Here is a 15,929-nt window from a genome sequence, read left to right as displayed (position 1 = left end):
TCCTACACTGTAAGGCAGGGCCTTTTTTTAGGGGGAGGTGTTTGCTTACCAAAATCAGGGGATATACATACATGTGGAACTTTCAGAATCTCCCACACAGCTCTTGGCTGTCCCTGGGATGCTAAAGTTCCAGTACTGTAAGTGATAACTGCCTGTTATAATGTAGTTCCTTTCTTATTTCTTCTACTGGGTTCTTATGGGGAAATGCCCTTTCTGTCCTACCCTAAATCCGATGCTGGTTTATAGAGCATGTTACTATTGGCACATGTAGGGAGGCGCTTGTTTGATGGCTAATTTACAAACAACAATTTTACTACGGTGAAACACATGGCGTGTTCCTGCGTCTGTGCTGCTATAAGGGATTCTCTGTTCTCTATATTTATATTGCACTCTCTCTCTCTTCCTATATCTATATCTGACCCCACATTGAAGCTGGAAAGAGACAGAACTGGAAGGAAAATCATTTAAACATATTTTTAAAAAAATTAAAGGTTGCTATGAATAGGACATTCTATAACATGTTTTTTTTTTAAAAAAAATACGTTAAAGGTGAACTACCTAATTTATAGACTCATATAGACAGTGTTGTACACAGTGATGTCCTAATTTTGTCAAAATAAGGCTGGACACCCACTGCTTGCTATGAAAGATTATAATTGTGCATTTTAATGCAGTTATTTATCTTGGAGTGAACCTTTTTTTGTATCATGCAGGGATTTATATTGGGGGAGGGGGTTTAAATCTGTTCTGCTTCTCTGTAACCAGAAATGTAGATTATAGGACTGTATCTGCTAGTGTTGGCCATGCCGGCAGTCAGAAAGCAGATTCATCCCGAGGCTGCATTTTTATTTTTTGTTCGTATTATTTATAGCCATTTTTTGTTAGCTATTTAGACCAATGCCAGCTTGATAGGGTAAATGAAGTGCAGAATAATTTGCTTGTAAATTTTGCCCTAAAGCTCTGTATCCCTGGGCATTCCTTTTGTGCATTTTGCACTAATGTCTGCTCCTGTTGGTACCAAGTAGAATAAAATCTCTTCATAAAGCCATTGGGTACAGAGGCTTAAAGCCTAAATCTGGTCAAACCACCGTAAATCCCACAGATTAGACACCAATACTGCAAATACTAAAAAATCTCCAGTCATGATCATGTGTTGGTTGTTCAGGACCAAGGATTTTTGCTGGCCCCGCTGTGCTTTGAGTGAGGTTTGAGTGAAACTGGGCCTCATACAGTTTTAAATTGCCCCTAAAACATTCAGCTTGGACTGTCCTGTTTTAAAGTAAATTATTATGAAACATGTAAGAAATAATAAGGAAGTGTTTGTGTGGCTGGGTTTTTGCAGGTTACTGCTGGGAAACTGAGTTTGCCTTGAATCACTGAGAATGGTTTTGTGAAGAAAGAATTCAGTGGCTTCCCCAGCTCATGACCCCCAGCTGGAACAGAAACCTTTTTGCACCATGGGGAGTAACAGTAATGTCCTTCCCACAACTCAACTCAATGGTATTGTACTGTAATGCAACTTGGCTGTCGCCTTACTTCAGCTGTAACATCCCATCCCATGTAAAGGTGGTCATACGCCAAAGGAGGGGATCTTCTCCCGATATCCCCACCTATGGGTGGGCGATATCGGGTGAATTTAGGCTAATTCGGTCGTTTTGCCCTGGGGCCAAACTATCGAATTTAAAACAACGGTATTGGGAACAGTCAGTTTGGGGACCGATGTGGTCCCCGATCCAACTAAATTTTTTAACCTGCCCAATCTATATCTGCCGATTTCAGGCCAGATGTCGTTCGGGCAGGCAGTTGTTGGTGCCCATACACGGGCCGATAAGCAGCCGAATCAGGGACTGTGTATGACCACCTTTATTCTGTGTGGCTGATCTCTTCCTAAGACTCTGTATTTTTGACTTACAATAAAGCAGCCGTTTCTGCTAAACAACCTTATCTCCGAGTCTTGTTGTATAAGATAAGGTTCTGGTAGGTAAAATTATCTAAACCTTTTTTATATGAAATCTCCTGCTTACGGGGGAATGTAAGTTCCAAACACTGCAGTAAATACTAATTGTTAATTGTTTACTATAGGCTACTAGACTTTGCCCGTGTTATTATGTCCCCCCTCTCGGGATGCTCGTGCATATCTTGCATGTCAGATCCTCAGCACTAAAGCATTTATGTGCTGCTGCTCAAAGCATTTTGGGAATTGTAGTTTATGAAGATGAAATTGCTCTACTATATTAGAGTTATATTAGGGTAGATTTGGGGTAGAAGTGAAGTAGAACATGCAGTAAGTTGTTTTAGAAGCTGTTTATGAGGCCCAAGTGGCAGAGGGAAATGAGCTGCACCCAGCCTGCTAAGTTCATAGCAAACAAAAGGAAGTAGCAGGCAGCGAGTTTCATTTCCCACCACAGACTGCATCGTGCAAAAGCCACATTATCAGCACCCAGCTAATTCAGCATATGATAGCCTCTCTATGCAGAACCTGCTGTAGTCATCAGACAAAAACTGGAAGGCATGATGAGAATGCTTATGACACTTTCATTGATCCTATAGCTGACAGTTATTTGCTAAATGACAGCTGGGATATCAGGTCACTAGCTGGCCTATGCTGAAAGGTTACATACACACCGAGCTTGGCAATGCCATGTTTATTTATTGTGGGTGCAGAGTCAGTCTGTGAGGGTGACAAATTCCAGCAGTTTGTTGAAGGTTAGCAGAGCACTACACAGAATAGACTACACCTTTTGTTTATTCTCTACGCTGTCAATACTGCTATTTTAGCAATCTCACTGCTTTACTGAACTGCAATCAGTTCTCTAATTGCAATTTCTTGGCTCAGAAATATTTTTATACCAATTAATATGTGGGTTATATGTAATATGTAATTATTTGTATGCCATAAGGTGAGCCTGCCAGGCATGTAAAGGTAGCAGCCACGTACAGTACAGTACAGCCTCCCTAACTGATCTCTCATCATTTCTGATCTCTCTGGCCAATATATGTTTGATTCAAGCAAACATATATTGGCCATCCATCCAGTATTAATGCTGCAGCCCAGCATCTGCCAAGGACCCCAAGTAATACAATCCTTTTGAGGGTCTAAAACTATTTTATGGGCATGTAATCTCCTTTCACCATCCTGTACTGTCACAAGAGGAGCGCCAATGACAAGTAAGACTTCTCTAGGCCACAACACTGAACTCGCAGTCATAAGGGCCCAATGGGTGTTGCACTCATTAAACATTAGGATGTCAGGGGATTTTTTTAAAATGGTTTTTGTTACTTTGGTGACAGTAATGGCTCTCCTGCCCTGCTAAGTACCCATGCCTATGGCCTTTTATCACTTTGTGAGCGTATTTATGGGTTCATACCCCTGTGCATTTAGCTTTTGCCTGCCATCACTGTATATTTATATTTTCCCTGCCCCAGTGGAATCCCTATAGTTAATGTTTTTAAAACAAGTACGAGCATTAGTGTTTGTGTAGAATGAAAGTCACTGAGCATTCAGAGGAGTTGCAGGCTGGTACGTAGATATGAATGAAGCTGCTTTTCTACCCTTCAGGTGCCAGTGTATGACCTATGGCACAGGCCTACAGTGGTGCTCACAGCTCAGATGGGCCATTCAGCCTGATCTGCAGTCTGTCTAGGTAGTGGGAGAATGTTTCCATGAATGGCTGCATGGCCTCACTGTGTACTGTGCTAGTCTCTGTCAGATAGTTTCTAGCTGTACTTTGATTTGCTATATATATATATATATATATATATATATAATATATATATATATGTTTATGTTATAAAAAGCCATATCCAGCAACTCTGCATTACCCAGGATTAACTTGTCAGAGAAATTATTTTTACCGTATTTTTCGCCGTATAAGACGCACTTTTTCTTCCCCAAAACTGGGGGGGAAAAGTTGGTGCGTCTTATACGACGAATACGCCTGAGCCCCACTCAGGTTTCCCAGCATGCTCGAGTACAGGCGCCAGTTGGCCCCAGAGAGTGTCACCTCAGTGTCTCAGGCCGGCTCTGCAGCCATGGAATAGGCACAGCATTCAGCAGCCTGAGCGGCTATGGGATCAGCAGGCACCTCAGTGAATGGGGCAACCCCCGGCAGTACTGTGGGACAGCCCCCCCCCCGGACGTCTGACAACGCAGAACGTCACACCGAGCGTCGCTATGGCAAGTTGCGGGGTTTCGTATTTTTTAAATTCGCATTGCTTACCCATACTGGGGGACCTCTTGGGTGCTAGTAGGGTAGGGTGGGGAGTAGTAAATAGAAATGATGGAGCAGGCGGGCCGTGCTCGAGTATGAGGTGAGTGTGGGTGCACAGAGGAACATGAGTGGAACACAAGTGGAACGAAACGCTCAGACAGTTTGTGTTATTGCTGTGACAGCGCTGGGACGCACAGCCCGGGCAGGTGTTTCTGGGGAGGAGGCAATAAGGCACTACATGTACATTTAGATTCCGTGGGGGGAGGGCCGGGCGTCTCTTCTCACATGCAGAAAGTATCCCTCAGTGTGACACCGTGCCGTCATGTCAGTGCTCAGGTGACAGGGAGATGTGCGCCTTTGGACCATAGTGTGTGGGGGCGGGTTCCGGCTGCAACATGTACGGGTAGCTGGGAATGGCAATGCCGGGCTGGGCAGGCTGTGTGCGGCGGGACAGTGACAGATGTGCTACTGGCAGATTTTTCTAGATTTTCCTCCTTTAAAATTGGGTGCGTCTTATATTCCGGAGCGTCTTATAGGGCGAAAAATACGGTAATTGTTTAGCCTCATTCCCAATGTTAAATAGAGGTTGGGGCCAAGTGTGCTAGAGTAAAGGGAAGAGCCAAGTTGGTTATTAAAAGAACCCCATTCCATGTGATTTAGTTTAGATATGGAAGGGGAGGGTGGCTAAAGGAGTAGTTCCCCTTAATATTAACACATTTGTAATGTAAAGAGCAGCATCTTTGTGGTTTTTGAAATACAGTATTTGCATTTTTTGTTGCGCAAGTGAAACTTGTAGAGTTTTCCAAGTGCCAGTGAAGTTAGCGCTGTTACTTTGCTTGGTGGGCCCCAGCCGTGCCCATATTGCTGGTTCCTTGGTTATCTTGGGCAGACGGGTAATTCACTCATCTATTGGCTCTATAACAAGTGAATAGTTTTCTAATTTCCTGTTGATATATTGCCATTAATATTCAGTGGGGGGAAGGCAGATGAGTGAAATAAGAGTTACAGTGCACTGTCGGCCTCCTTCCCACGGGAAATTTCATCACTGCCACAATTGAATTAATATATAGAAGCTAAAAGGTTTTTCTCTTGGCTAAACTATAAGCTGGTGTACTGAGCAGGCATATTAAGTTAGTCCTTTCTGTATCTGCACCCTGACTGCTTGCACGAATGTAATAAATGCACCCGAGCAGAAACCTCATCCGCCTGCCCCCGCCACACTGACACCTAAATAAATCTTCCAACATAACCAGATTGATGTTTCAAATTTCAGCTTCACGGCAATTGTTTTTTATTCAGTGCCACGCTGTTTTCCTTGGCTTCCTATTAGAAAGTGACTGTGCCAGCCCAGTTATCATAGTGGATCAGCATACCATGGGCACAAGAAGATTGGATTAAGGATGGGCTCCGGGCTTGCTTGTATAGACTACATCAAAAGAACTGCCACTCTCCCACAATGGGGGAGGGCAATACCACATTTTACAGAATGCTTGAAGGAAAAGATGATCTAGGGTAGGGCTTTAGGAAATTCATCATTTATATACCCTTTGTAGGGTAACATTTGTATTATATAGTGAATATTTTAACCCCCCCCCCCCCCCCCCCCCATGTTGTAAAATATAAGGATATTAGAAGTCACCTCAGAGTTCCATGACCTGTATAATATTATAGGGTCATGGAACTCCCTGATGACTAATAATATCCTTATATTTTACAATAGGGGGGTACATTACGCACTATATAATACAAATTTAATCCAATAAAGGTTACATAAAGAAACTGATTGCACTCTGCAGCCCTCCATCTCTTGCAGAACTACATCCCGTAGCCTCTGACAGCCAAAGGAATGACTCTAGTATCTGGTTTAAATGGAAATGTAATGTATGCAATCACGAGTCGCTAAGTGCTGTGGTCCCTTTACAGTGCACACTATAAGGAGGTAAAAAGGGCATTTTTGGAAACCTGATGCAGAATCTACATTTCTTCTTTGAACTGCAGATGGATGGTTCTAGTGTCTCGCCTGGATTCACTATAGAATATATTAATGACAGCCCAGGGAACTATGGCTGATTTATCTGTCTGAATAAACAGCACACACAAATCGGAGATGACAAGGCAAGCTAATTAGCCAGCTTAATTGAATTAATGCCCTTCTTTCCTCTTCAGCATCATAACTGCTTTTTCTTTTCTGGCATTAAGTTAAAGCTGATAATGCTGATTTTCACCTTTTATATATGATTTATCTGCACTCGGTGTGGCTTTTGCAAGATATTGTTTCATTAATCAGGGGTGATTATGCACCCGTCGCCCATTATGTGCCCACTCCGCGCTCTCTAAATGCTATATGTAAATGAGTGCCTGAAAGAGCCATCTTATCTTACAGAGATGCGCGCACACAGAGATGCGCGCACACAGAGATGCGCGCACACAGATTTCAGACACAAGGAAGATAAAGCTGAGGGCTTCTACTATTTGATTCCTCTTGTTTTAACCCTTTCACTGCCAGCCGTTTTGAACAAAGCGGAACTTCTACTGCCAGACAGTTTTTGAACATTTTGCACTGTTTCACTTTAGGGGCCTTTCCTTGGGGGAACTTTTAGTTTACCCAGGAAAACAATATATTGTTTTTTTCAGGACAACCTAAGCTTTTAAAATATGGTAGAATTTTTGTGTAATTCCAATTTTGTAACAAGATATAGGCTTCTAAATGTCTAAAAAATGAAAAAAAATTATATTTTCCATAATATAAACACACATACCAGAAACAAAAATTATTTTATGCATGAAAATACACCTGATTTTGAAAGTCCCATGTCTCCTGAATGTGCCAATACCAAATATATATAGTTTTATGGAGATTTCTCACATGTATAGGTCAAAAACTCCCAGCAGTACATTACCAAATTTCCAAAGCACTGCTCCAGAAAGCTGCATACTTTAGATTTCAAGGGCAAAAATTCCGCTAATAGAAGGTTTATCCCAGAAAATTTTACATTTTTAGAAAGAAGAGATTCTGGGGAATCCAGAATAGGCACAACTGTCTGTCTACTCCAAACTATCAAGTCGTAATGCTTTCCTAAAGTTATTGGTTTTTATCAAAATTTGTGAATTTTTTTTAAAATCGCTTCAAAGCTTCCAGTCTATAGTATCTTAACTCCTAAAGGTCATAAAGTAACCAAATAAAACACCCTAAATATGAATGCCAGGGGTCAACTGAACAGTTTGATGCCCAATATGTATAGATTTAGCTAAGTATGTGGCATGTAGGGGCCCCAATGTGAACATACACCCATATGTACTGTCATTTCTGTCATTTCAGCTTCTGCAAAATCAACATTTACATCATTACATGTGGGATAAAGCTAGTAAAAAGTACATTCACCCCAGAAAGCCATATATTTTTGGAAAGTACACATTCCCCCGAATCTAAAATGGGTACCCATGTCTTTCTACTCCACAGTACCAAGCCATAAAGCTTTCCTAAGTTTGACGATTTTTATGGCATTTCCAAAAATCACCTCAAAACTTCCACTATGCAGCATCTTATTTTCTACAGGTCATTAGGTACCAAGACAAAACACCCTAAATATGAACCCCAGAGGTCTACGGAACAGTTTGATGCCCAATATGTATAGGTTTACCTAAGTATGTGGCATGTAGGGGCCCCAATGTGAACATATACCCTTATGTACTGTCATTTCTGTCATTTCAGCTTCTGCAAAATCAACATTTACATCATTATATGTGGGATAAAGCTAGTAAAAAGTACATTCACCCCAGAAAGTCATATATTTTTGGAAAGTACACATTCTCCCGAATCTAAAATGGGTACCCATGTCTTTCTACTCCACAGTACCAAGCCATAAAGCTTTCCTAAGTTTGACAATTTTTATGGCATTTCCAAAAATCACCTCAAAACTTCAATTATGCAGCATCTTATTTTCTACAGGTCATTAGGTACCAAGACAAAACACCCTAAATATGAACCCCAGAGGTCTACTGAACAGTTTGATGCCCAATATGTATAGGTTTACCTAAGTATGTGGCATGTAGGGGCCCGAATGTGAACATATACCCATATGTACTGTCATTTCTGTCATTTCAGCTTCGGCAAAATCAACATTTACATCATTACATGTGGGATAAAGCTAGTAAAAAGTACATTCACCCCAGAAAGTCATATATTTTTGGAAAGTACACATTCCCCCGAATCTAAAATGGGTACCCATGTCTTTCTACTCCAAAGTACCAAGCCGCAAAGCTTTCCTAAAGCTAGCGGTTTTTATGACATTTCAGAAAATCGCATAAAATATTGCAGTTTGCCGCATTTATCTCACAGAATTTCTTGCATACCATGGCAAATCACCCCAAATAGGAACACAAGAGGCCTACTGAACAGTTTGATGCCCAATATGCATAGATATACCAAAGTCTGTGGTGTGTACTGAACCCAAAATGAAAATAGCGCATATGGATTTCTCGCCAACTTAGCTTTTGCACACAGAGCCCCCTGACAGCCTATTATATGCAGTAAGACCGCCAAACTACACAGGGACCCCCAGAAAACCATATATTTTTGGAAAGTACACATTCTGACAAATCCAACAAGGGTAAAGAGTCCTTTCTACAGCAAAGTACCAATCTGCAAAGCTTTCCTAAAGTTAGTAGTTTTTATGACATTTGAGAAAATCGCATAAAAATGTTGCAGTTTGCCGCATTTATCTCACACAATTTCTTGCGTACAAAGGCAACTCACCCCAAATAGGAACACCAGAGGCCTACTGAACAGTTTGATGCCCAATATGCATAGATATACCAAAGTCTGCGGTAAGTCTGACCCCAAAATGAAAATAGCGCATAAGGATTTCTCGCCTGCCAGCTCAGCTTTTGCACACAGAGCCCCCTGACAGCCTATTATATGCAGTAAGACCGCCAAACTACACAGGGACCCCCAGAAAACCATATATTTTTGGAAAGTACACATTCTGACAAATCCAACAAGGGTAAAGAGTCCTTTCTACACCAAAGTACCCATCTGCAAAGCTTTCCTAAAGTTAGTGGTTTTTATGACATTTGAGAAAATCGCATAAAAATGTTGCAGTTTGCCGCATTTATCTCACACAATTTCTTGCGTACAAAGGCAACTCACCCCCAATAGGAACACCAGAGGCCTACTGAACAGATTGATGCCCAATATGCATAGATATACCAAAGTCTGCGGTATGTACTGACCCCAAAATGAAAATAGCGCATAAGGATTTCTCGCCTGCCAGCTCAGCTTTTGCACACAGAGCCCCCTGACAGCCTATTTTATGCAGTAAGACCCCCAAACTACACAGGGACCCCCAGAAAACCATATATTTTTGGAAAGTACACATTCTGATGAATTCAAAATAGGTAAAGTTATTTTTGTACACCAAAGTTACACATGGCAAAGCTACGCTAAAACAGATCAGGAACACTAATATAGGGATAAAAATGTGCAAATCAATGAAACAACAAAATAAAGTCACACGACAGCATAATTAGTGGTCAGAATATCTGATCCAATAGTCACGCTGTCAAAATAAACAGTTTTTGGGGGAAATAAAAAAAAAAAAAAAGAAGTAAAATGAAAAAAAAAATTTTTTTTTTAAAAAAGTTTTTGTGAGTTTGTGTATACATGTGCACATGTAAAAGTTGTGTGACAGTGTGTATATGAGTGTATATGAGTGTATATAAGTGTATATGAGTGTATATGAGTGTGCAAAGTGGAAAAAAAAAAAAAAAACCCTGTGCTAAATTGTGTTGTATGTGTGTATAAATGTATATAAATGTATATAAATGTGTGTAAGTGTGTGTAAAAGTGTGTATAACAAAAAATAAAGTCACACTTACCTGTCTGAAGGTCAGATCGGTTCCCTGCTTCTCCTTCCTGCAGTCGCCGAGGAAGTAGGTGGGAGGCGGCTCTGGGGGGGGGAAGCAGGAAGCTGTACAAGCAGCAGATGCGATGCGATCGCATCTGCTGCTTGTAGGATGGTCCTGCGACAATCGCATCGCAGGACCATCCCCCCCAACCCCCTCGGCTCGTTGCCGAAGGGGTTGGGGGCACATCTGTCTCTCTGCACCGGCGGCTTCTGCCGCCGGTGCAGAGAGAAGCGCTCAGGCAGGAAGACCGTAGGTACTACGGCGTTGGCAGGCAACTGCTTTTTTTAAAACAACGTAGTACCTACGGTCTTGGCAGGGAAAGGGTTAAAGGGGAAATATATTATTTTTACAATTCCTTGTTATTAAAAATAATAATACAACAGTGCATTCATTCCTGCTGATATTCCACAATGACAATTTAGGCTGTTTATAGTCAAGCCCCCGGATACAAATTGATTTTTTTGACTTCTAATTTAGTGGTTTGCCGACGCAACGTGTGACCAGTTGTGACATAGCTTAACCAAATCTCTAAGGATCTGAGGGGCCACATTTAGCAGTGGTTGTATGTTTAGTTTTTCTGAGATTTGTCTAATTGTTTGCTCTAATAATCACGATTGTTTTACTGAGAAAAACTGCAAATCTTTCTTTTTTATGCATCAAAACCACGAAAAATGCGAATGGAATAATTATGCTAAAATCTTGCAAGGTCATTTAGAAGTCAATGGGAGCTATCCTATGGGTTTTTTTGTGGTCCTTTAATTTCTAAGTACAGGTATGGGATCCCTTATCTGGAAACCCATTACCCAGAAAGTTCCGAATTACAGAAAGCCTGTCTCCCATAGACTCCATATTAATCAAATAATTTAAAATTTTAAAACTGATTTCCTTTTTCTCTGTAATAATAAAACAGTATCTTGTAATTGATCCCAACTAAGATATAATTACCCCTTATTGGGGGCAGAACAGCCATATTGGGTTTATTTAATGGTTAAATGATTTCCTTTTCTCTGTAATAATAAAACAGTACCTTGTACTTGATCCCAACTAAGATATAATTACCCCTTATTGGATGCAAAACAATCCTATTGGGTTTAATTAATGTTTTTTTTTTAGTAGACTTAAGGTATGGAGATCCAAATTACAGAAAGACCCCTTATCCGGAATACTCTTTGTCCTGAGCACTCTGGATAACAGGTCCTATACCTGTATTTGAGTTTTCTGGATTTTTGGGGGGATGGGGGGCGCTAGTCAAGGTTTTTCTTTTTTTTTTTTTGCAAGCACATTTTTTTAAATCTTATTTTGTAATAAATAAGGGGGAAAAAAGGGAGGTTGAAAAAACCTCTAAAATTACACAAATTCAAATTTGATTAATAAGCCCCTGAGTGTAACTTCTCTCCACTGTAAGCTCATTACTTTTTGTATATATTAATAGTGGAGCACTCTGGGAAATTCCTGGCATTTATAAATCATGGATGATAATAATAAAGATGATAGAATGCATGCTGTGGGGTCTGGTGAGTGAATTCCAGTGATCGCTGGAAGATGATGTTTCATTAGAATGGAGTCTCTGCTATATATCAGCGCCTAATAAAATCTATAGGGAGAAACCTGTTTTTCATTAGTTCAAAAGATTTTTTATAATTTCATTAGTCTCAGCTCATTAGACAGTATAATTGTGGTGGCTGTGAGGCTGCTCCATCAATAGAGCACGCGGGGGGGACTCCCGGAGGATGGTGGCTGATTAGCTTGTACTGTCTTTGTCCATTGAGGCAGAGGTGAATCCATGAAAGTAGGACAGTGTCACACAGGCGCCTGTGGCGGCAACTAGAGTGGGAAGGACACCGCAGCAGTAGCCACATACTAACGCCAGAGACATGAAACATATGATTGGATATGAGTTTTGAAGTGGTACTCTTTGACCTTCTCTTTAATAGGGGGGCATTTAAGCCTTCTTCACAAAAAAACTATTGGGTAATTCCTTTCATAAGGAGACTGTGCTGGAGAACCTGCATTATTTCCTTTCAGGTGATCAGCGACACACAGACATAAAATGGTGGCTCAGGGTAAAAGTGCAATATTTACAATGTTTATGCCAATTTGGTAAAAACGTTTAATAGCTGGCATGATTTAAATTATTATTATTATTTGGTTAATTGTTTTTCTGATAGTATAGCTGTACACTTTAGTATTCCACAGCTGATACAGGATTGCTTCAGTAGCTATTGAGCCACAGGTTCAAGAACACAGTCCACAACCTCTTAATCCTGTATGCAATGGCCTGAAATAAACCCTTCTTGCTGGCAGGGATCCAAGCTTGGCGCCTGTGGCATGTTACTTAGTATCCTGAGAGCATAACCCTGGTACATACAGTCATTTGCATGGCCCTAGCTCAGGCTGACATACAAAGTCTCCACACTCTTAAGTCTCAACATGTTTTAGGGCAGAGGCCACACAGTAATACACTAGCATTACTCCCTCACACAGCAGCTCTTTCATTGAGCAGTTTGCATGTTATATAAGTGGAGGGTTTTTAAAAGAATAGTAATGCATTTATATTGCTGACTAGGCATGTGATAACCCATTGGCACTGTGGTTTTGTATCAAAGTGTTCATTAATATTGTGACATATGCTGATTTTATTGCTGCCAAAACCAATAAACGAATGGAAAATTGTGCGGTGAAAATGTATCTCTGGATTAGAGCAGAGTCATGGTCAAAATGTTACCTTTGTTAATCCCTACCATTAGGTTGCCACCACCTTTTTGTTTTATTACCAGCCTTTAGATGGGGGGGGGGGGGGTTGGGGAAATGGGTGGGCTAGGCAGGAGAATGGGTAAATGGGGTGGGAAAGGGGCAGATGGGCGGGTGGGTAATTGGGTGGCACAGAAGTTGGCCTCTATTTAAAAAGGAGCGTTCTGCCATGAAGAGAGTGAAGAAAGGCAGGGGTTATGGGCAGGGTGACCATCCTTACAAATTTACTGGCAAATACTGGCTGGGTAGAAACCCTACCTACCATTTTGATCTGGCATCACCTTAAAAAGCAGCTTTTGCCAAACTGGTGCTTATGTCTGTATAAGAATATTCCTCCCTTCCTGTTCTATTGCTTGTAGGGGTTAGTGCAGTTTATAGGGACGTCAGTTATACTAAAATCCATTTTCCCTCAGTCCCAATAAACTCTGTTTTGTGTTTATTTACATTCTGTATTATGGCTTGGAGAAAACATACAGAAGCACAAGGGAAAGGGGGTGTACTTATGTGTAAGTAGGGGTGCCTTTTTGGGGGATTTTTTTTCCCCAATTTTGGATTTTTCAGCGCTAAAATTTTCTGGGAAAAAAAGTTTTACTATGTGCGACAATTCCGAAGATCTTTCTTTGCTTCAAATTGGGATTGACGCTGGCTTTTGTGCAACAGTACGAAAAAGTTGCAGTTATCGTGTGACAAGTTGAAAAATTAGCAGTTTTTATGACTTTTTCCTGCATGTGCTGTTTCATTTCAGATTTTTTGATATCTGACTTTCGTAGAAATTATAGTAACCCTTAATAAAATCAGAGGATTCTGTAAACTCTAATATGATTCTTATTAGTTTATCTTTTATTATAGAACAAGCACATTAAGCATATTGAACATATCAGATATGAATAAAACAGCTGAAGGGAATATGCTATGTTCATTTGTGTAAGTGAAACAAAAAACAAATAAAAATATAAGTTACAACAGCTGAAGGGATGCCCAGAAGAGGGCGGCTGGGCAGGTTATTGTTTGGGTTAATGTATAAGGTGCTTCTATGTGAGTAGAAGAGGATCCAGCAGTGTAAGTAAATATTTATTTCCAAGTGTCGGTGTATTTTTTGGGTTTGTGAAAGGGCAGCTGGCTGTGGGCAGACAAGGAGCAGAGCTAGGGTAGCCATGAATTGTCCACTTGTGGGTTATGCAACAGGCTGGCCACATGGACAGATATTTTGTGACTGGATCATCCATAGGGAAGGTCTAACAGCCAAAACAAGTATAGTGAGGAGATGCTGTGGTCCCTGTCACTTTCCCATCTATCCATCCCCCTTTTTGGTTGGTTGTGTGTATGTGCTTTTTAAAAGCTGCGGCCAGCATATCTGCAGGAGGGCACATAGTAAAATGCTGAATTTTGTATACAGATGCATATTGTAATTATCTGTTCTCTGCACAATGTATTTTGCCTATTGGTGTCACTATGTGTATGTATGCTCACAGCTTAAAGGGAACATTAGCTCAAACTTACACACTCGAGATCTTTTTGCTATAAATGCTCTAAATTGAAAGGTGCAAAGCTCATGTGTTTACATCCATGACAGCGCTTTAGCCTCTGACACCATGCAATGTGATAGAGAGGCACTCACACACAGCAACTTTCTATACCAATAACCATGGTGGCTGCATACAGTACAGCTATGGCTAATGTTCTTCTGAAACATTATTACATCAGATCCATTGAAGTCCACTCCAAGGTCCAAATTGTACGGTACTTCAGTTCCACCGTATTGCAGGATTTTTTTAGTCTTAATGGCCCCCTGACTGGTCATACGTGGCCAGATGTGTGGTATAGCTTAAATCACCGAAAATGCCCAGCCAAGTTGGGGCATGTATGGCCAGCTTAAGAGCAGGACACACAGAAATCCAGTGGGAGATTACATGGAATATAAAATGCATATATTGAGTTCTGTTTCTTCCTGTTTTGTTTGCTGTGTATGCCCGAGTGCTATATGTACATTTCTGTTACACTGTGCTTGTTTATTTCCAGGAAGCAGGACAGTGTGTTCCCACAAATGAAGTCCCCCTCTGAGCAGATAACCATACACTAAGAATGGCTCCCATTGTACAGGAGATGGCGGGAAGCCCAAGTAATGACCTGAGTGGGGAACAAGCAGCGTTCATGGCATGGGGTGGGCTGGCTGCTGTGTCAACCATCATCTTCCTCTCCATACTCCTCTTTCTGTGTTCCAGCTGTTACAGGCAAGGCTGATACCTTATTTACTTATATATAGCATGGGTAGGATACAGTTAACAAAAAGTAAGCAAGAAGATGTACTATCGCAAAGAATAAGAAAGTGGCAAAATGCACTTTGGCTTCCACAGTCTGGATGTTAAATCTGAAAAGCTTTTGCTGTTGAACTATAGATCCAGCATTCTCCTGCGGTCATCTGAGGGGCAATGACTTTATCTGTAGAACAGGGCACCACAAGCTATAGATTACTTTCCATAATTAAAGGACAATTCTCATCAAAATATCGTTTCCACCATCAGAGGTGCCTGCGCTCCAGATGGGGAAAACAATCATCAGTATTGTAACTTGGTCCCAGATCCCCTTTTGCTTTGCATCTGACTACAAACTTGATAGGGCAGCCTACACTATATAAGGTATTATTCATTAGAAATGAGAGACTGTGCTGAAACTAAAGGTGCTTATCTATATCAGGTAGGAACTACATAAATATGGTTTGTTTCTTTCAACAGAGAGAAGAAAAAGAAACATCAGAATGGGGACCATGAGAATCTAATGACAGCGGTAAGCAAATCTGCTATTAACTACATGTATGAACATGTGCATCTAATGTGCGTCTCAGGCAAATGTTTGTATGGAACAGCATATACCTATTCACACCCATTTGTTAAATGATAATTAAGCCACAACCTATCCCAGTGCCTACTGACACTCTGATACTGTAGAGATACTGTATAACTATGGCACTGAACTCAGATGTTTGCATTCATTCTACTACAACTGAGCCATAGGCATTTCAAATAATATAAAGATGTGAACTATTAGTAACTCCACTTTCCT

The 15,929-nt window shown here is 40.8% G+C and overlaps 1 protein-coding gene across 6 annotated transcripts in view; it reads left to right on the top strand.

Moving 5' to 3' along the window:
- The window catches only part of pag1 (phosphoprotein membrane anchor with glycosphingolipid microdomains 1), an 80,919-nt gene that overhangs the window by 55,380 nt on the left and 9,610 nt on the right, over positions 1 to 15,929 (top strand). For 5 of the 6 annotated variants that reach the window (XM_002936621.5, XM_004915161.4, XM_004915164.4 and 2 more), the window contains 2 exons: positions 14,889 to 15,100; positions 15,602 to 15,653. In XM_002936621.5, the coding sequence (XP_002936667.1) occupies positions 14,952 to 15,100; positions 15,602 to 15,653 (201 nt within the window). In that variant the 5' untranslated portion in view covers positions 14,889 to 14,951. Of the gene's footprint in view, positions 1 to 1,342; positions 1,501 to 14,888; positions 15,101 to 15,601; positions 15,654 to 15,929 lie in introns of all 6 variants that reach the window. The other variant, XM_004915163.4, reaches the window with a different exon arrangement.

The sequence above is a fragment of the Xenopus tropicalis genome, chromosome 6, assembly GCF_000004195.4.
Source record: "Xenopus tropicalis strain Nigerian chromosome 6, UCB_Xtro_10.0, whole genome shotgun sequence".
In the NCBI taxonomy this organism is placed as follows: Eukaryota; Metazoa; Chordata; class Amphibia; order Anura; family Pipidae; genus Xenopus; species Xenopus tropicalis.
The sequence above is the reverse complement of the archived record's forward strand: the minus strand, read 5'-3'. Positions and strand labels throughout refer to the sequence as shown.